At 43.4% G+C, this 21,699-nt stretch overlaps 3 protein-coding genes across 4 annotated transcripts in view; 2 read left to right on the top strand and 1 right to left on the bottom strand.

Moving 5' to 3' along the window:
- Positions 1-1,239: 1,239 nt before the first annotated feature.
- Positions 1,240-6,995, top strand: LOC117900933. The gene is made up of 3 exons (XM_034811499.1): positions 1,240-1,352; positions 3,528-3,663; positions 5,959-6,995. Exons 2-3 carry the CDS (start codon positions 3,528-3,530, stop codon positions 6,519-6,521), a joined length of 699 nt encoding a protein of 232 aa, XP_034667390.1. The 5' UTR covers positions 1,240-1,352; the 3' UTR covers positions 6,522-6,995.
- On the bottom strand, positions 6,990-8,818 carry LOC117900932 (U2 small nuclear ribonucleoprotein auxiliary factor 35 kDa subunit-related protein 2). 2 transcript variants are annotated; one of them, XM_034811496.1, is made up of 5 exons: positions 8,763-8,818; positions 7,883-8,701; positions 7,718-7,821; positions 7,444-7,600; positions 6,990-7,383 (listed from the first exon to the last, which is right to left on the bottom strand). In XM_034811496.1, exons 1-5 carry the CDS (start codon positions 8,774-8,776, stop codon positions 7,011-7,013), a joined length of 1,467 nt encoding a protein of 488 aa, XP_034667387.1. In that variant the 5' UTR covers positions 8,777-8,818; the 3' UTR covers positions 6,990-7,010. The 2 variants fall into 2 exon arrangements, with proteins under 2 accessions (XP_034667387.1, XP_034667388.1); XM_034811497.1 differs by lacking the exon at positions 6,990-7,383 and having other exon boundaries at positions 7,444-7,570; positions 7,693-7,821.
- Positions 8,819-9,743: 925 nt separating this feature from the next.
- LOC117901277 (hemicentin-1) overlaps positions 9,744-21,699 on the top strand; it is a 69,418-nt gene continuing 57,462 nt past the window's right edge. Inside the window, 1 exon segment of the mRNA XM_034811971.1 lies at positions 9,744-10,106. Within this exon segment, the coding sequence (XP_034667862.1) occupies positions 10,064-10,106 (43 nt within the window). The 5' untranslated portion in view covers positions 9,744-10,063.

Here is a 21,699-nt window from a genome sequence, read left to right as displayed (position 1 = left end):
ACAAAACGCATAGAAATACCTAAATGAAAGGCGAACGTCAAAAGAGCGTCACCCGTCACCCCGTCGCTGGTTGTAAGGTTAAACATTTGAGCTGTCCAAGAGTCACGGGTTCAAAATCCGTCAAATGTCAAGTTGATGATGACAATTAAACAGGATTTTCAACTTGAAATTGCCCCCCCAAGATGCGTCTTGTGACACAAAATGCGAACCAAATCAATCCCAAATGATTTCAGAGGGGTAGGGGCTGAGGGGATTCACTCACACACAGACACATAATAAATTACATAATCAAGAAATTAATTTGCATATTTATGAGCGAAAATAAAAAGCCAACACACACATAAAACTCTACAACTTTTTAAGAACAAAACCCGAATAACTCTCAGATCCGGCTGGCACCACCAAGCACCCAAGGGGCCCCATCGAAGCGGGGGCGTTTACGAGACCCAATCTGTGCGACCATCCTTTTACCCCACAAAAAAAACAGCCAGTTCATTCACATGGCAATTAAAGAAATCCGCAATTTTTTGGAATTTTTGTAGAGGGAAAAAAAGCAACCAAATCGAACCGCTTTCAGCGCGTGCGCAAAGGCTGAGCGCGGAAGCCAAAAGAAGCCGAAAAAGAAGCGAAATCATCAGTGTTTTCTGCTTTAATGGCATTTCGAAAGGCTTTTCAAGATCAAGGCCTAGCAATAACACTCTACCAAAATCAACAAAATTTGATAAATGAGGCAGGCAGTCAGGCAGGCAGGGCGATGGATGAGCAGAAGGTGCGCCAAGTGTTTTGCATAAATCAATTTGGGAATACTATAACAATATGCTGGAACATACTCGGGCTCGAATCAAGTGCCAGGCACTACAACGAACACTACCTAATGGATATACCTGTGTTGAGCTAAACCAAAAACGATCAAACTACAGTTTTGGCTGAGACAAAAGCTTGCTTTAAATAAAAAGTAAATAAATAAGAAAAAAACGCTAAAAAAAAGAACGTCTCGGGGGTATAAATATTTATAGACAAGAGTTGTCGCCATCGTCTGAAAGATGTTCTGGCCAACTCATCTCGTAGAGATTTTGTTGCTTTAAGCCATAAAGCTTGACGAAGCTGCTGCTGCTGCTGCTGCTGTTACTGCCGAAGCTGAGGGGCCGAGAGCCGAACTCTGAGACGCCGTCACCAGCGCAGCTTTTCAAAGCTGCACGAAGTCGCACCTGGTAGGGGGATCTCGACTATAAAACACTTTGCTGCTTCCAATTGACTTTTGTTTTCGTTTGCGTCTGGTCTCGTCTGGTTGTCTCCCTTTAAAAGAGTGGACAATACAGCGGTGTGAAGTGTTACCCGAAAAGCAAGCAAAGGTAAGCGCCAGACCCGCGTTCAAGGATATAAAGTGTCTCTACATACATACATACATACATATAACATACATGCATACTGTATGTGTGTGAACAATCGAAGGACTACCAGACAAGTGTGTGATAAAATATTAAAAAAAAAACAATTGAAGTGCTGTGAGCTGTTCAAGGATATGGAAACTTGACGAAACCCATCCCGACAAAAAACAAAAAAAAAGAAACCCCACTGAGAACTTGAAAGACCAGAATAAATGAGAACTAAAGTTGGTTTGACGGGAGAGTCTTCAGAAAACGAGTTCGTTGCTTCAGTCATTTGTTCAAATGCTAATAATTTCTGTTCCCAGAACAAGGAACGTGTGATCTTCATCAGCAGACGTTTCATTTATTTTATTTGAAATGAAAAATTAGCCTAAAGATTCCCAGAATTTCATAGTTACATTTATCTTTCTGTTCAAACTTTAAACAGTTCCCAGTACAAACCAGTAAAAATTATGCATTCCAAGAAAAGTTTGCGCAAGCTGCAGATGAAAATGTTCATAGCCCACAACCTCTTGACGAAAAGGGCTAAAAAAACGAAACACACGATTATGTACGACCACAGGCTTGAAAGGGCACTGACTGACGGACGGGTCTGTTTGTGGAGCCCAATAGCCCAATCCATATAATTAAATGCATCATCAGCCCCGACGACTGATTGATTAACATGCATGAAACGAGGAATGGGAGAAACGGGGAAACAATCAAGTGCCAAGGCGCTGATGGACAAATTACAAAACGCAACAAATGAACAAACAAAATAACGATAAACCAAAAAAAGAAACAATAATACTCGTAGCGTAGATATTGAAATGCATATTTCCAAATGCGTTTGTTTGCCCGCTGGTTGGACGCGCGAGGCGCGTTTTATTTTTGAACTCTTCAGTTCGGAAATGTCGCTGTCAAAAATGAAAGAAATAATAGGCAGGCCATGAGTTGAAATCCACTTTTCATTATGCATGAAATTGATTTCTTCGAATTTCCAAATCAGCCGCTGGCCACCGTTGATAAGCGCAGTCATTAATTGATTTATAGTTGCCAAATCAACGGACAGCAGGCGGTCAAATAAACGCGATAAATATCAATAGGAGATACGCAACCAAATCGAAGCGAATTTAATTAACTTCATAGCTCGAACTCGCCTGGGGACATTGAGCTCTGATGAATGGGCATTGCATTAGCATAAGAAGGAGGAAACTGCTTGGTGTTTAATTAAAATGCTAAAAGCGTGGAAGGTTCTAGCGAAGCCGGACTTGCAGACACGCAACGTCGGAAAGCAGGCGATAAAAAGTCAATAAAACCAGTTAAGGTCAGCCCCAGCTTGTGTAATCAACATGTTTGCTGTGGCTGCCTGCCGCTAAAGCTGATGCTAAATGAGTTTGTATACCCTACTTAGCACGGGCTAATAATACTTTGAAACGGTGTTTGTCTGGTAGAGCGGGAAGCACCTTCGGGCTGAAACTTTTGCATAGATCTTTCATTGTTCGAAGAACCAGTCTTGGAAGTCAAGTGTCATAAGACTATGGCTCTGAAAGGGTATTCACATCATGCATCGATGAACGCATTTATGCTACTTATGAATTAATATGATGTGCTGACGATGATGCCGCTGTGGCTGGCCGCTTGATGCTCGATGCTCGATGCTGATCACGTTGCCACTGCGCCACAATAAAAATAATAAAGTCTCAAGTGTCGTCGCCACCAACGCCAGCAGCAGCCATTGGCGCTTGGTAGTCAGTGTGGCAGTGTGTCAGTGGCCGCTCTCAAGTGCCCCCGGGGGCAACCGGTTGCGCATCCTTGACATAAAAACCGATCTCACACGCCAGCTTACATCTTTGATTCGCCATCGAGTTGAAAATTTATACAAAATTGCGTATACGCACGCATTGGTGAAGCGAACAAAAGGGCGCGGTGCGGCATGGCATCTTTATCGTCCAATAATCGTGTACAAATTTATGTAAATGACAACGTGTTAACAATTTACATATCCGCAGCTGTAGCTCGTATCTCCATCTTTAACTGTACGAAAAACTTGCCAAATCCGACAAATGAATGGCTCGTTTTACCATATTTAACTTTGACTTATTTACAAACGTTTTACTCACGCTTTTTTGCATCCATTCTTCTTTCTGGTTTTTGCAGATGAAAGTCACTTTGGCGTTAGCGACTTTCTGCGTGGTGGCGGCCTGCGGCCATGCGGCCAGAACCACCACAACAACCACAGCGACCAAGCCGGGTCGCTTCCTCTCACTGCCCGTGCCCGCCAAGTGCGCCAGCCGTAAGTATCCCATAATAGATCCAAAGTTTAGCTTTAAATGGGACTCAAAAATGCATTGGGCGAAAAGTAAAAGTGGGTAAACGTGTGGAGAATATCAAGCAATTGGCAGTCGCCTCATCGTTTTCCAAGTTTGCACTTGAAATTGTTGGGCAATGCGACGTGTGGGTGTAGCCACAGCACCACACTGATGCGGGGGCTGGCCTGAAGGTCGCTGACGTGTTTTGTTAACATTTGGTTTAATAGTTTCTACACACTTTCTTTGCCTGCCTTTTTTCATAAAATTCCACAGAGCTTGTTTGGGTGCGAGCTGGTCTGACGCGAGCTCTAGTTCAACGGGAGCGGGTCCTACACGCATAACCAGTTGGGGAATATTTCTTCATCAATTGCGTATATTTTCGAAAGAGAACTTGTTATATTTTATTACTCCATGGTAATACCTAATCGTTTCTACTCCATTTGGCACCATTCACACTATCAAGAACTAAGAAAAACTAGATCCTTTCTAAGCTGCAAACAACATATGCACATATGTGCATCGAGACACGATTACTTCCAGTGCAAGAGCTGTACGTAATTGGTGCTGCCAGTCATCGCTTAAGATTGCAAACATTGCATCAGGGTTCAGGGTGCCAGGGGGCCAGGCTGCCAGGCTGCCAGGCAAAACGCTTAAACAATAGCATCATCATCACTGAATATCCGGTACACTAATGAACACTTTGCAGTTATTGCTAATTAGGCAAACCCTAATACACACTCATTCACACAGGAAAATATGTATGTACATACATTCATATGTATTTATGTACTAGTATGAATGCATATACAGGTCGAGCAGTAAAACATGCAACTTAATTTCGGGGCGTCACAAAGTTGCATTTCCAGTTTCGTTGTTCAAGCTGTTTGCTCCGACGCTGCTGCTGCTGCTGCTGCTGCGATTTAGATCTTTCATCTTTTTAGAAATTTCCAGTTATGCAGGCGCAAGTTTTTTAGGTCTCAAATAGTTAAATCAACTGATTAACTATTCAAAACTTAATTGCCTTTTGTAGACGAACAACAATAGCACACTCTCCCAGGCATGCATTCGCTTCATCATTAACATTCGAAAACGGTCTTTTTCTGGTTTTTTCTAAGTCAGATTCAGACGAGGGGCTTCGAGTGTGTTTCTATTCGAGCAGTCACTTGGTTTTTCTAAGCCGTATTAGATAGAGGGGTTTTCTGTGGAAATTAACAGCTCATTTACAGATGCCAATCGCAAAAACTGAAATGCTGCAGGCACTAATACTCGTATCGTAGCAGATTATTATGCAAGTTTTTTCAAGTGAAGTTGGGAAAATAGACAGCCAAAGAAAGTGAGTGTATTGAATGTTGGGTACTTTTTGTTTATTGCCTTGACCCGGCTGGCTCACCACAGCACATCACAAAGGAGCCTGGATATTTTTGTTTGATGGGGAAATTGGAAGCGGCAGCTTAAATAAATAATAATGTGCAAACAATGGCAAATAAGGCCATTATGCGGAGACTTAAGCTGATTTGACGTGAAGTCAGAGGCTGGAAATTGCAAAAGTGACGGCTGCAACGGCTACAGCGCCGCTGTAAAAGCGGCTTAAAGAGCGCGGCTAATGACGCGTGCCAACACAGCAGGGGAAACAGGCTATGGGCTAGAGAGGAGGGGACCTGGGGCGTGGCATATCGCACATACAGCTAATCAAATGGAAGCTGGCGAAGAGGTGCAAGAGGTGTAGCCAAACGGAGGCAGCGAAGTGAAACAAGTTCGAGAAAGAGCAGCAGAAGTAGAAGGAGGAATTGACGACTGGTGGCACAATGGCCTCACCTCACAGATGTGCCACCGTACCAACACCGCTGAAACGCCGCTTTTAGGAAGCGCGGGGGCCTCGCCTCGCCTCGTCTCCCATTGTTGCCCCGTAGACAAACAAAGGCACACCAAAACAAAAAAAAACCTTTTGCGAGGCACAAAACAGAGGCAGACAGTAGCTCCAGCTCTCAATGTGGCAGCAGCAGCATCAGTGGCAGCGCAAAAAAAGAAGCATGCTGCATAAATTGCGAAGATTGCGTAACCCCGCGAGGCTTCGAGTGGGGAAGTTGTGTAAGGCCCGTGGGGTTTTTTTTTTTGCGTTTTCCCCAATGGATGAGGCAGCGGAGGTGCATGCGGAGGTACAGGTCCCCGCTGCATTGGGATTCGCATTGAAATTGAAAATTGAATTTGAACTCGGGACAATGATAACCGGTCTTGAGCCATACCCAGGCTAATCACACTCTTTCTATCTTTTGTTGCAGGCCCCAAGGAGTTCTCCTACCGCGGCAAAAACATGTTCCTAACCACCCACGTGCCCGCTTTGGCCAACAAGAAGGTCGACTGGCTGGATGGCCGTAACCTGTGCCGCGAATACTGCATGGACCTGGTGGCTTTGGAGACCCAAGAGAAAAACAATCTGATCTTCCGTGTGATCCAGCAGAACGATGTCCCATACATCTGGACAGCAGGCCGCATTTGTGACTTTGCTGGCTGCGAGAACCGTCCCGATCTGGAGCCCAAGAGCGTGTATGGATGGTTCTGGTCCGCAACTCGCGAGAAGATCCAGGCCACCAACCGCATTCCACAGGGATGGGGCTACAATCCCTGGTCGCAGACCGGCCACAAGAAGCGTCCACAGCCCGACAATGCCGAGTACGACATCAACCAGACCAAGGAGCAGTGTCTGTCCGTGCTGAACAACGTGTACAACGATGGCATTGCATGGCACGATGTTGCCTGCTACCACGAGAAGCCCGTCATCTGTGAGGACAACGAGGAGCTGCTGCGCTATGTGGCTGCCACAAATCCTGGCATTCGTCTATAAGAAGGTCGTGTTGTTTGCCTAATTTTAAAGCTACTTATTATAATATTCCTTAAACGAGTTTTTGTATAATTTTTGTTTGTATGTGTACGACGAAAACGGAAGAAAGCAAGACAAATAGACTTTAGAATTTATAATTTCCGATCTTACCACCTACATGCATACTTCTCTCACCCCCCCAGCACTCACTCGTATTCCCTTTCCACCCGGCTATATTGTATTTCACTAACTCTCGTTCCGAAACTGCCAATTTTACACGTAGAACACCACTCCGTGACTAACAATTGAGTCGTTTTCCGACCACTAAGCACACACGAAAAAGGAGAAGAAATATTTATACTATACTGGAACTTTGATCGGACTTTGCAACAAATTGAAAATCTCTTTAGTATTCTTGTTTGAAACACTCATAATTCCTCCTCCACCCACAAAGAGATTGAATAAAATTTTGTAAAGATCCCATAACACAAATTTAAACGAATACTTTGCCTTTTATTTTCTATGTCTTTGGTGGTGCCGAGGGGATCTGGAGCGAGAATTTAATTCCTGGTGGGATCTAGTCGATAATCTAGGACTTGGACTACTATCACGATTAGATCTGGAGGAGTGGCAGTCATCATTTGATCTAAGATCTCTTCTCGAAGAGTAATCACGATTAGATCTGGTTGAACTCCAATCTGACCTGCGATCACTGCCGTTTCTTGATCTGGAATGATGCTCAGTGTGGCGGGGACTCTTGAGATCGTGCTCTCCTCTCCTTGACTTTTGAATATGATTGCCCAAAGCCTTGGAGTTCTCCAGTTCCAGTTCTGGACTCTCCGACCAGCGCCAGTTCCTGCCGCGGTCATCGTCACCGTCATTCCAGCTGCTCCAATAGAATTTATAATCAAGAATTAGAAAATGGAAGCACCATAAATAACATTACCTTGGTGTCTTGGGCAGGGGAGACTTTCCTGAATTGCGGGCACTTCTTGGTGTAGTCGTGTGCTCCAAGTCCTTGTTGAACAAATTGTTCGGATTGCGAAACAAATGCAGATAGCCGCAGCTATTACCTTTGGGACATTTGCGTGTTAAGGACAAACCTTTAAGAATCAATAGATTTGAATAAAAAATGGTATAATAAATAAGATGCGAGCGTTTTAAAATGGTTTTGGTTGGTTTTGTCAAAGGATACGGCTCTTGGCATGCAGTTCACGTACCGCAGACCGCGCCACGCCAGGTGTGAAGATTGGAAAACTCCACGTTGAGGCGCCTGGAGGCGTAGTAGCGACCTTGCAGATTGATAAAAGCACGTAGGGCACATCTGAAGAGAAAGGTGAAATTAATAAAGAAACTCTTTACTTGGGTGCAAAGCCAAGACAAACTTTTCATTCGCGTATTCCACAAAAACATGACCACTAAGATGCTCCAGCGTATTCCTCAAAGCACGAAAATTGACAATTTTCCCGAATTTCTCCAGCTCTGTGACCGCATCGCTGAAGAACTCGTCGTAGTCGCTGCGCAGATCGTGCTCCGTCTGCTCCAACCCTTCATCGCCACTCGCATATTCCTTGTGCACCTTCTTGTGCTGCAGCAGCGAGTGGTTGAAGAAGTGGCGGATCAAGAGGATCCTTCCCAGCATGGGACGCCTGTGGTTGAAGGTGCAGCTGTGTCCGTAGCGGCAGGAGTTTGTGCGAGTGAAGAACTCGCAGGGACGCTCTTCGGGGTGTGTTTCCACCATACGCAGCAGATGATTCGGTGGCTTTTCCTGCTTTGCGTTGTTCAGGTACTCGTCCATGCTCTTCATCATCGCTTCAAACTCGCAGGCAGCTTTTTCGGCAAACTTTTGCCGCTCAATACGCCGATTTTTCTGCTCCCCTTCTCGTTTGGCGAACGCCGCTGCCTCTTCATCCCTCAAATGTTCCATTTCTGCCTCCTCCTGGCGACGTTTGGCCGCATCCAAACTAAATTGGCGCTGAGCGAGGGCTTCGCGTCGTAGCCAGGCCTCCTCCTCTTCTTGCTGTTGGCGTTCGGCAGCCAATCGCTGGAAATCCTCCAGCTCCGACTGTTTTTGGAGCCATTTCTGCAAGACGGGGTCTTCCAGTCTCTTGGCTTCTGCTTCTTGCTCCAGCCTGTCGCGTTCTTTGGCATGCTTCTGTCGTCTTCTTTGCCTTTGTTTTTTCTTAATCAGCTGGCGTCGAGCTCTGAAATGCATTGGAGAATGGTTATAATGCATAATTATGTATGTTAGTGAATACAATTTACCTTTTTCCCGGCATTTTTTGCGATTTTGCGAACCAAAACAAAACATAAAGTGTGACCGTTGAATTATCGATAAAATATACCGACGTCCCTCAAATATATACCTAAAAATAAACCTTATTTTCAAAATATACCGTAAATCTAAAATAATTTTTTTCGATTTTGATCTTCTGCTTAATGTTACCAACTAGTTAGGACTCTAAGCTTTAAAACTATAATTTTACTCGAATCCTCATTAAATACTGCACAAGATTGGATAGTTATCATGATTTTTCTTTATTGGATTGGCTACAAAATAAGATTCAAGTTTAAAAGGTCAAAGAGCCTGACCGATTACACAGGTAACTCGGTATTTTTAGGCGTAAACTCGCAACATTCACTGTCAAGCCACCCAGCTCGTGTCAGACAACAATTTGACAATTTCATGCTGTCGAGCTATGGATTGGCTTTTCTAGCTCTGCTCCACAGCACCAGGTGTCGTCGTCCCAAGTTTGAGGTTGCAGCTTTATAGCACTTTATACTGGTATACCGTTCAGAATTTCAAGATATGTACCAAGTTTGGTAAGCAGTTTTCTAGCAGAACCAGCTATACATTCCGAGATTTATGATTCAAAAAGCTTGTGGTGCACTTTTATAGCTGCTGTTATTATTTTATACAAAAGGAGGGGCAATGACCATAAGTCCATGCCCCTCATTCTCGAACTGCAGTGTTGTAGCAACAAATGTTGCTACACACTTATCGGTATTTTTACGCTTTTAAACGGTATTTAGCCATCAAAATATTTCAACAGCAGGATGCAAAAAATTGAAGAAAAAATCAGCATTTAAGCCGTGTATTTGTATTTTATTTCTCATATGCGATACAACAATGCCCCTCATTTTCGAACAGCGATGTTGAAGCAACAAATGTTGGGAGCTCTCGCTGCTCGGACTTATTTACCTTGTATAGTTTTACCATGCAAGCCCCAATTCTGATTAGATACCGTTCGTTGTTGGTTCGTTCACTTCGTCTCTCTCCCCGGTGTCTCTCTCCCCGGTGGCTCTCTCGCTCTCTCTCCGGCTAAGCTGGTCGTGAGATTTCCGTGAGATTTCGCTCGGATCCGGCGGATCGGTGTCGTATCGTGTCCAAAAAAGGGGCAAAGCAAAACAACACAAATTGAAAAACTAAGTCAAAACAATTGAAGTGAAGCTCTCGCGGCGCAACTTTTGTATTAAATAAATGAGATAATTCATCCAGTCGCGAGCATTACGAGTGGAATTATTATTAATATTATTAATAACAATCGTTAAAAGTGGAAAACGCGATGCGGCTAATTGGATTTATGCTAAATTTGGCAGCCCTAACAGGTGAGTTTTCGGCCCGCCCAGCCATAGCCATGGCCTGACATTGCTGGGTGGTGTGTGTGGGTGGTTCAGTGACAGTGGCTTTGATAGTATGAGTATGAGGAGCTCTCTCTACCCCGTTCCGTTCTCTGTTTTATTCTCTGTCTCATGGACACAATTTATTATGTTCTTTCCGATGCCTTTGACAAGTTACGAGTTTATGTTTTATTCATAATGTGGTTGTTTTTTTTTACCCGGTATTGGATAAGAGCTTTTGGGTGTATTGGAATCGTGTGGAACAAAATAAAAATATAAATATTGAAATCAGTGTGCTTAAATCTCTATGATCTCACATAGGTAAAAAAATATTGCATGTGTTACTACTTAATTGTAGACAAGTTTTATTTTATTTGTAGATGTAAAGACTTCCGTCTTTCTTGAGTTGGCTTTATTCAATGAATTCGAGTATATTTCTTCAGTTCTACTTAGCTTAGGGCAGCGTAGCTGCGCTGCCAGGAACTCCGGCATTTACGTATTTAATATTCATATATGTGTGTTTGTATATGTATTTGCCCAGCGCTGCTGATAGCGGGGGTCGCGAGGGGCATGCATGCACATTCAAACGGATCATGTTTGGGTGCCGTCGGTTACGTGAAAGAGGCCGACCTTGCACTCTTGTCCGCGAGGCATATTTGTGCGATCGTATTTACGTCGCACTCAAGATATTTATGATTACATAAACACTGCAAAAAAGTGTTACAGTGTGTTGTCCCTTAAGTACTCTTGGTACAGTGGGTATGGCCTATGTATGCATACTACATAATGTTGTGACACCAGAAAGATATAAAGATACATACATATGTATGACCATTATGTATTGTTAAATAATGGTAAGGAATATGTTGTCTTCCTGTCAAGTCTATCACCTTTATCAACAATAAAGAAGAGGGTATCTTTTCGCCGTACTATACCTTTATTCTTTGTTATGTTTGTGTCAGTTTTCCTTTCGTTTTTCCTCATTTTCCACCAGTTACGTTTTTATCAATATTTTCTGTCGGTATACGTATTTAGTTTTCTAGCTGAAGTGTCTCGTGGCTAATAGAAAATCGATGGCACATCGTTGCATCTACATATGAAACCTCTACGTTGTATCTTAAATATATAAAAGTATCTGTTGCACTTCGACTCGGGCTCTGCTGTGGCTTGCTCTCCTTTTGTCAGCATTATTTGCCCTTTTGTCTTTGGATCAATTTCTATGGCATCAAGAGTTCGCGGGCTCCGTGTTTTTGGGGCGTGGTTCTTCAATTTTAAGCTCCTTTTGAATGGCATTTCCATAGCCAGGAACATGCCTCTGATTTTCCAACGGGCCGGCGTTTCCATTTCCCCATTTCCGGCTGACACAGCCCCGACACTTCAATCTGCATGCTCCACATTTATGTGGCACTGCATTTTTGGGCTCTTTTTGCTTTATGGGTCGGGCCCGCCTCCCACGGCTCTGACTCTCTCTCTCTCTTTCCTTTGATTTTATCTCCATCTCTTGCCAGGACATTTTCTCTCTGGCTCTGTTCTTACTCAGAATTGTTTCTACAAATATTTAATTTAAATCCTGTGTCATCTCTTGCCAAAGGGTATCATCAATTTGTGTCACACTTTGTAGTGGAATTAAGAAGCGAGAAGATGAGCTACATCTGGATGGAGATTTCTGTGCTCATTTCGTAGGTCATTTAGCTACAGATAAATTCTTGAATTAACAAATTTATATGTCCGAGAAGCGTATCCGCCAGTGAGAGTTTTCATCATTGTGCAAAACTGATGACCCTTTTGCAGTGAGTGCATTGCATCTACCCCATCCGAAAACTGTATTCCCTTTGTAGTCAGACTATCCCTACTTATGTATATATACGCTGTATTCGTATCTGCTCTTAGCAGTGGTGTCCTTTTTCCCCCAGACTTCGTTGCTGTTATTCCTGTTGCTGTGTCCCACTTGCGGTTTTGTTTAATTACGCATATTACTCCGTCTTTCCCAGCTCCCTGACAACCCGTTCTGACTCTACCGCAATGCCTTTGCTCCCACACCGAGCTGCCATTGCTGCTGCTGCTCCTGCTGCTGCTGTTGCTGTGGTCACTTACTGACGGGGACGAGTGTCTTTGGTTGGGATCTCTTGAGGCTTGTCAGCAGCAGAGTAGAGAGCATTTCCGGGGTCGGGTCCCATCAACCGCCCTGCGGTTGTCAAGCATTTCCGCCAGGGATTGTCGAGTGACCAACTGCCTCGGATTGACCAGAAGAGTGACAAAGCCAAGCTAAGCCAAATCGGGGCTGGTTAATTACATTCCTCGGTTGCCGGGATAAGTGCTCCTTTCTCGCCCGATCAAGTTGCACTCGGAACAGGCAGGCCAGTCGGGTGGAATTCCGCTCGAGTAGTCCTTCTGCCTTTCCCTCTCCTGTATTTATCATATTTATCCAGTAAATTCCACAAATTAGAATCAATATGAAGCCTGCACGGGGGGCACAGTCATTAATTATACAAGCGGCTGCTGTCGCTAATGAGGTAAAGTGTCGACAGCAACGCCTCTGCTGAAAAAGTGCCCCATTACTTTACGCCGGCACTGTGCCTGCCCTGTATTCGTATGTATGTGTTGGCTTTTAATTGAGGGAAAGGTCAGCGTCGCATCGATTTTAATGCCAAGCGAACTGAAAACAAACACCGCCACGAGGCCCGACCCTAGAGCGGCCAGAAGAAAAGCGGGCGGAAAATGTGTAAACATCCAAACTCGGTTCTGTTTATTCAAGCTTCCTCATATAATATTCTATCCGCTGTGATATCGCTCTATTGCAGTTGGTACCAATAAAATGGTGTGTTATTTGGGAGTACTTTTATGACGGCAGAGACTACGATGACAAGACAAACATGATTGTATTAGTTAAAACATTTTGTACATAAAATAGTGCTTGGGCGAAGTATTTAGAAGAGGTAATTTATTCAGTCATTTATTTAGCTGTAGTTTCGCAAACAAACAGAGAAGCAATATAGCTAAGAGGTTATCTATCGAAATACGTACGTAAATAAATAACTACTTTCCATCATCGATTTTGAGCAATGTATAAACGAGTTGCTAACATCGTATATTTGTGTATTTAATCCTGAAGAGGTTGTCGTAAATATTTTAACAACAAATAAGTGTCTTACACAAATGTCTATTACAAATGCAGAAATCTCTCTGATACTCTCTCCCTCTCTCTATTATACACTCTCCCGCCAAAAATATGTACAAACAAATCACTCTGCGTTTAATGTCCAAGGGGTTTCAGAGAATAGGAAGAGATAAAGAGTGGTAGGGAGAGAGAGAGAGAGAGAGAGAGAGAGCGGTTGCCACAGCGTTAGTTGGAGGCGTGTCACCAGCCCACGCATAGTGCGGCGCTGCCGTTTCAATTTAGTTTGCCACTTAACCCCACACAGTGGCCCTCGCAGCGGTGGGGCCCCGGACCCACCACCTTTGGCACCGCGGGGCGCTTCGCTGCATTGCATGATAAATTGCCACTTGACTTTGCATATTTGTGCTGTCATCGGGGCCTCGGAGATGCCGGGGATGTCGGGTGCTGGCAGAGTGGCGACACACAGCCTCTCCATCATAGCCAGCCACAAAATGGTTTCAACTCGCCTGTCCTCTCCTCGCTTATTGTTGTCTATTGAATTTGCAAAACTTTTGTCCGAACTTTGACTTGTGCCTGGGGCAAGCGTGTGTCGGTGCATGTTTTCCGCAGATACAAACTCATCAACCTTGACATCTTTTAAGTTTTTCGGGGTTTCCGGCTCTCCAGCAGCAGCGGGAGATCCAAAATACAAAAGAAGAGGACGAAATGGTAGGGTGTTCGGGTGCTTCAATTTTAGATACCCTTGGGGGCATATCTCTCTTTCAAGAGACTTTAATTAAAATTTGCAGAGTTGTGAGAAAATGAATGAAACTCCAGTAATTCCTAAACTGCATTTCCTGTATACCCTTTTGGTGATTCTCGGATCATAATCAAAATTACCTTGCCCTTACAGACCTCAAAATACTTACAAAGATCTCCTTAAAGTCATAGTGGAACAATACTAGGAATATCTACAAAAACTATCCATTGTTCTGTGTCTCTGAGTGTGTGGCTTTTCATTTAGCTGACACATACAAATGTGTCCTGTCATTCTTGGTAGCTTTTCCTACTGTCTTCCTTCGCCCCTATCCCATACAGCGACCGTCATGTTTCCCATTTTTCTTTTCGCTTTCATTTTGCATGCATGATTTTTGCTTTCCATTCTTGTTGGTTTCGTTTTTCTTTTTTTGACATTTTCCGTTCGTTTTGTTATTATTTTTAAAATCCGACAAGCACTCGCCGTTGAGTGGCTGTCAGGTGTCGGGCCGTGCATCTGAGTGTGGAAGTGACACCACGAGGTGTCGCCCCATTTCCCCTCACACTGCACAGCACATCCTCTTATCTATGGGGGCACGCAGAATGAGCGTTTCAGCTGTGAGATACTTTCTGAATACTTAATAGGTGTGCAGATAGCCCCAGAGGGCCAGAGGCCAATCTTAATATTTAAGCATCTTATGAGCTGGGAGCTCTTGACATCTCGACTGGAATGGAAAGAGCTGTGAACTTTTCATTGAAATAAAATGAACAAATATTCTACTGGAATATTCATAAAAAGAATACAATTTAATGCCAGGGGTTGCTCCTTCGTTTTTAAGTTACTGTTATCAAGGCTTGCTCTAGATTTTCTGGACACTGCTGTCCCTCCACCTAAGGTCATAAAACATACGAGTATATCCGCACTTAAAGTTTAGAATTAAAATCGTGAGTGGATCCACTTAGACCCTTGTTTGCACTGAAACACCTAGATAAAGTTATAGCCTGTGGCATAATAAAACTAAAACTCGGAGTATCGTTCCCCGCAAGAGCAACCAGAGCACTATATTAACAGTTAGAGTCACCGTCACCGTCACTGTCATAGTCCCATTCATTATCCAGTCCCCCTGGTGGAATGTGGAGGCTTGACAAATTCGAGTGCAACACTGTCCGGTCTGGCTGGCTGGCACTCTGACATTTCAACAAATTGCGACAACAATTACAACGCACCGAATGTCAAAAGTCGACATCCATTTGATGTGGCATGTCCAGAAATCATTGCACTTGTCAGGGCGAACGAGAGAGAGAGAGAGAGAAAGAACTCTAAAAATGTTGGACGTGGGGGGAAAAGCGAAAAGAAAATGCAGATGGAACGTAGGAAAAAAAGAAGAGAAAATGCCATGGCATTGTTGAGTATTCAATTTAGATTGTTTGATTGTGTGATTCGGTGTCGCTGGGGTGTCCGTGCGCTGCTTTGTTTATGATTTAATCAATTGCTCATTAATTAAATGCCTTTTCAGCTTATTTCTCGGTTCTTTCGCAACGGAGAAACAGAGGGGCGGTGATGGTTCAATTTGCGTGGCTCACTCACACACATGGTGCATTTATCATCAATTAATCCCTGACCCCGTGGGGGAATTATTCGTAGAGCCATACATGCATACATATGTATGAATGGGAACCACGCCGTTGGTCAGTGAGTCAAAATCAGTCGATCCGCACAGCGGCCTGGGGTTAAAGCCCCTCAAAAAAAGCACGAATGTATGCACTGTATGCCTGTGTGGGTGATATAATTTAATTAAATGGTACAAAAATATCTGAATCTATAGCTCCGACTTGCCATTTGTTCAGGCACATTTAATTGATGTTTATGCATGGACATTGAAATGAATTGGCCATCGGTGCGCAGACCTTGGCAGTCGCTATAAAAAATGCATTGGCAAAAAATCGTTAATAATAATCGATTTGTGTGGGGTTTCAATCAAAAGAAATAAAATAAATATTCGGCACGCAGGCGATGCCAATGGTGGGAAATTCGCAATTTAATCGCTGTGTCTGAACCAACTATTTTATGGCACTGTCTGACATTGGTTTTATTTGTTTGCCGCCTTTTGTTTTAACCAATTTGCTTGGCATGGATTTATTGGCTTAACATTCGGAAAGCATTAAAAAATGAACACGAAATGTCGAACAAATTGAAGCAAAATGCTCAATCGGTCAATATCTAAATGTGGTACATTGTGGTCGCTGTTGTTTGTCGATACAATTTGTAGTCGACCAATAATCCCGGCAACAAAAAGTGCGGAAATTGTGCTTTTGAAAATGTTTACCATAATGGCAACATTTTATTATTTTCTGGCTTATTTTATGTGTTTTTATTTATTCATTTTATTAATTTATTTATTATGTTGAAAGTATTTATTAAGGATAGTTTGAATTGATAAAAAGTTGCATTATTTTTTGTTTTAAAAGATTATTAATATCAGTGATGAAAATTGCGCTTACACTTAGTATTGATAGGCTACTTATTTTCTTGGCATTAAAATATTCCGCAGATTCTTCTCAGTGAAGAAAAATATTGGGCTTATAGTGAAACTTTTTAAGTATAATTCACCAAAAGTCTTGCATCAGAAACGTTTTACGTTTTCCGTCGGAGGGTATGAAAAAAGCATTTTAAACTCTGCGGCCAATTTATGTGGCGGTTGCGATTCTCCGCGAATAAAAAAGTGGAGTGAAGAACGTGGATGCTGTGGCTGTACTTACGGGCATGTGTATGCATATGTGATAAAAGGCAGAGCGACTCATAAAAAATGCACCACATAATGCCGACTGACCCGGCCGAGGCACGCCCACATGACGCCCCCACAGGCATGTATGCAAAAGAAGGCGAAAAAACCAGCATGAAATAAATGCGCGTATTGTCTGGGAAAAAAAGGAAAAGAAAATGTGGGAAAAACTGAGAGGAAATAAAGCGCAAAAAAATGGAGAAACAACAACAAAAGCTGATGAAGAAAAACTCCAAACCGACCAACAGTTATTATAAAGAAGGCAGCCAGACGGTGCCCCACCCTCTCTGTGTGTGTGTGTGTGTGCGAATATAATGGTGGCTGTGCATCTACATCTCTGGGCCAGTGTGGCAGTGATGCCAACCTAGTTTATGACAGAGTTTAAATTATCCCTTTGTTTTTGACACAGTGTGTTCTTCCGTTCTGCAATGAAGAGTGCGGGAGAGACTGAGAGAGTCAAATGCCGCTGCCACACCGCACTTACCCACAGTGGCAGGCATTTGTAAACGCACATATGTGATGGTTAGCGGCTTACTCGTACGAATATGTGTGCGTTAATGGCGATTCTGCGCTCCTAAAATTACATATTAATCAACTGAGGCAGCAAGTCTGTAAAGAAGTGGAGTTTTTTAGATAATGCAGCTACATTGATACCCTTTAGTACGTAGATTAGGTATACACACAATGCAAATATAGAACACGAGCTGTTGTAGCAGCTTACTGTTCCTTACTTCCTATATACCCCAACACTGAATGAGTATCATGCTCCATGAGGGAGAAAAAAAACGTTATGAACCTTTAATGATAGACCAAATCGTGTGGCGCATTTGTTGCTCATGAATGTATGTGTGTGTGTGTGTGAGCCCGTCTGAATGTGTGTGTCTGTGTTACCTCTAATGGTGTATCTCTCTTTCTCCCTTCTATATTCCTGATTGTTGTTGCTGCTGTTGCTCTTAGCCATAAGCCATAAGCCATCTCTGGAGTATGACAAAGTCTTTATGGCCACGCAATAAACACAAATTGCTTGTCATATGTGCGCTTTATATAACGAGCTCGGAAAGTCATGAAACTTACCAATTTGTCGTCAAAAAAAGCGGTCAGAGAGGGCCTACATAGGGACAAGCGGTAGACAGCGTATAAATCTACTGGCCCCGGGGCTTGTAAGCCCCATAAGAGAGTGAGAGCAGCAGCTGCAGCAGCAGCACCACTGACAATTGAATTTATTGAGCTGAAGTCTATCAATCAGTAAATACGAAGCCGCTGGACCACCGCCTGACAGTTGCCATTTACCACAACCGGCCGTCTGTTCCGCTACCAGGATTGGGAGTGTGGAGCGATGTCCATTGGTGCCTTGTAATGACACAGTCGTAAGAAGTCCGCCGGCAGACATTGTAAATTGCTTTGTCTGCACAACGGGTTGGGTTTTGGCTGGAAGCTTTCCTTAAAATATTCAAAGAATGTTCCAAAATATCCAGAAACCCTTGCAGTAAATAATGGATAATACAAATGTAACCCTCATCCAATTAGGAAATAACTTTTATGCGAAAATCCACTGTACCTTGAGGGTTAATGGGTCGAATGTGTTACTCTCTCTCTCTCTCTCTGTAAAATGAGGCTGAGTTATAGCCAGAGGGGAGCACTTGGAGAGCTCGTTTTAGGCACGATCTCGTTATTTTTCGCACCTTTTGTGTAATGCAAAATACTAGAAATAAATGGTGTTATTTTATGCAAAAAGGAGGAAACTTTATGCAAAGTCAAAGGATAAACCCCGTGGGTAGAGGCCATTCGGGGTCATAACCATAAGTGCACTTGTTTGCTGGCCAGGGCCAACAAAGTTGTGGTCTGGGGCATTAAATATTTAATGAATTGCATTAGCCGGCGAGTGGACCGAAAAGTTTAGTCTAATTAAATGTGGTCCAAACTTTGGCAACGACTTTCGGCCACGCCCTCCTGCAATTTGTCACTTTTAATGACTTGTCAGCGAGGCGCCTCCGTGCACATGTTACTGCTGTTCCTAGCCTTGCTACTCCTCATCGCAGTGGTCTTGAGTGGATGCTCCTGTGTTGCTCCTCCCCTAGTCATCGACTGGAGAACCTAATGTAATTGAAAAGTTTCAGAGCACACGCCAGGAAAGAGGTTTGGGTCTAGGGTCTGACTTAGCCGCAACTGCAGGGTTGCGAGCCAACTCAAGTCAGGCATCATCAATGCATCAGAAACCGGAGTGGCGGCAGGAGTAGCAACAGCAGCAGCAGCAGCAGCAGCAGCAGCAACAGGAGAGCGGAAGAGCAGCAAATGGAGCGTGGCCATGCCATGAAACAACAGCACGTCCCCGGGAAAATTCAATTTGTCAAAAAGATGCTGTCACGAAGGAAATGCTGAATGCTTGCTTAATTCTTCTCTGCCGTTGTGACGCCACACAACCGAGCTAGGGATATGCTGGGAAAATATCGTTTGTTAGTTGCACGTGAACAGTTAATAAATGCCACGACAAATGCATCGAAGGAAGCCAAAGGAGTGCGTGCTGCAATTACGGCACTCGCTTCCTCTCTGCCTCTTGCCGTTGTTACTGGTGGCGCTGCCTTCCATCATTATGACTTATTGTTGCCACTGTGTGTGTTTACTTGTCGTATGAACAGTGGAAACTGGAACAGACATTGGCAAAACACTCCTAGAAATGGGGAGATGGCATAAAAATCCTGAAAGAAATGGCGAGGTGGAAATCAAAGCGGGGATGTTTGAGTCAAAGCGAGTCTCGTTTCATTTCAATGGCATTTACATTTTCTGGTTAGAGAGTTGCTATTTAATCAGAACATGCTACATACACTGAGCGAAAACACTGTGAATAATATTTTTAGTAAATAAATAGCATAAATTCATAACTTCTGAATATTTGACATAAATTTACAATTTCTTCAGTCCTTTCTCCACCTGTGGACCACCTGCTGATGGTTTTTCTTAGAGTGCACACACATGCAGGCATCTCGAATGCTTTGCGGGTTTAAAAAAATAAATGCACTCGATTTATATGCCACTTGGCAGGTCCTTGCCTTAATAGCTGCTTGAGGAAAGTAAAGCGGATTTTGATGGGTACACGTTGCCAGTTCTCTACCATCTGCACCGCTCTTGCACTACTTTCGCACCACTAAAGATCAATTTCGCTGCAATTTAAAAATGCATTTAACTTCGAGCCCGAGTCCGCCCAGTCAGCTCATAAAACTATTGAGGCGTCCCAGGAGTCGAGAGCTCGAGTGAGTAACGCAGCAGCAGAGGAGCCCCCAAAACGAGTTGAGAGAAAAACCTTTCAAACTTCTTATGACTTTTGCGAGCAGAGGAAAAAAACTTTTGGCTGTTGAATAACAATAAGCTGTGAAATGGGAAAACGCCTCGGCTTCAGAAGCGAGTGGATACTGACTAGAAAGAGGATTGGAGTGGTGTGGAGTGGAGTGGGGTGACGAGGAGAGGCGAGTCAGAACTTGCAGAGGAAGTGGAAGCCGTAGTAAATGGCCTGGCAGATAAGAGCTGGCAATGGCAAAGCGTTTATCTTACCTGGCCCACACAGACATTTACACACACACAAGAGAGGGCTACGATTAGGTGGGAAAATGGAGCACAGTCTGCTCAGAGGATGTAGCATTTCCCAACAGGAAGATTTTATATGACTTATAACTGGATGACAGATTGCTAATTATCTCTTAAGCTGTGGAAAGGCACATTATTTTTGGGCTAAAAAGATGTCAGGAAGCTTACAAGTTTCGTGGTTTATCTTCTGCTTCATTACAAATCTGACAAGCTTAATTCCGAAAATACTAAAATTATTTAAGGAATAAGCAACTGACAAGTGATAGTTTCATGTGCACAAAAATCCTGAGGCCGTTTCATATATTTTAGAATCAAAGTTCATAACTGAAAGTATCTCTTTCAGGTATCTCTGACAAATAAACGTTGCTCTGAAATGTCTTGTCCCAATGAACATTAAACTTAGATAATAATGAGTCCTTGTCTTGTGTTCCTTTAGATGCCGAGAAGTTTTTCGGGGTAGAACAAAGACTAAATAGTGTTGGTCAAGGTTGTTTTGCCATTTGCTAAAGGCTTTCTGGCTTTCGTATTATGGAAATTAGACAACTCGTAATTAGACAACTGCAAACAGACAGATGAAACGGAGAATCTTTGCAAATAGAATTTACATTTTCCCCTCTAATCCTTTGGCCCGCCTGTCATTTGCACTCCAGGAGCTGGGGCCGGGCTGGCCAGAACGGAAACGGAAATAGAACTGAAGCCTTGCACTGAGGCAGGCGCATTCGTTTGTTCGTTTGTTCGTTGTACATTTTCATTTTCAACACAAAGTTTTGTTTTATTACCCCGAGGACACGAACAAGACTTTGTAACTTACAAGCCAAATAACAAGTTGGACCCAGAGAGAAAGAGAAATGAAGGTGGAGGTAGTGCAGCAGAGACAGTGGAGCCATGGGGCCAAGGTTTGTTGCAGTTGTTAAAGTTGGATTTGATAATAAAATTACTTTTGCTCTGCTGTTGCTTCTGTTAGTAGTCCTCTGGTAGATGTTGTTGCCTCAGTTGTTGCGCCCTGAATAAGTACATAAGTCCAAGTTGGCCTCAGTTTGCATCGTGACTTTGTAATGAGTCTCAGGCTGCGCTGCGTGACTGGAACTAGTTAAAGTCCAGCAGGTTCACTCCACTCCAGGAGCAGGTCCCCGTCCATGCCCAAATCAATCATACTTACGAGTAGGAGCTAGGAGTCCATTCTCGCACACTCTCCAAATCAAACATGAAACATCAAGATATGCAATTAGTGGCATTATGCTTGAATCTCTAATGCATTGGCAGCTTCCACGGCTCACTTAATCTTGCATATTATGCAGAGTGTATGAGTGGCGTGTGTTTCTTCCATTTGGTCTAATGAACTGGCTACTTAACATAAGGCGTATCC

Source organism: Drosophila subobscura, chromosome U (assembly GCF_008121235.1).
Source record: "Drosophila subobscura isolate 14011-0131.10 chromosome U, UCBerk_Dsub_1.0, whole genome shotgun sequence".
Lineage (NCBI taxonomy): Eukaryota > Metazoa > Arthropoda > Insecta > Diptera > Drosophilidae > Drosophila > Drosophila subobscura.
The sequence above is the reverse complement of the archived record's forward strand: the minus strand, read 5'-3'. Positions and strand labels throughout refer to the sequence as shown.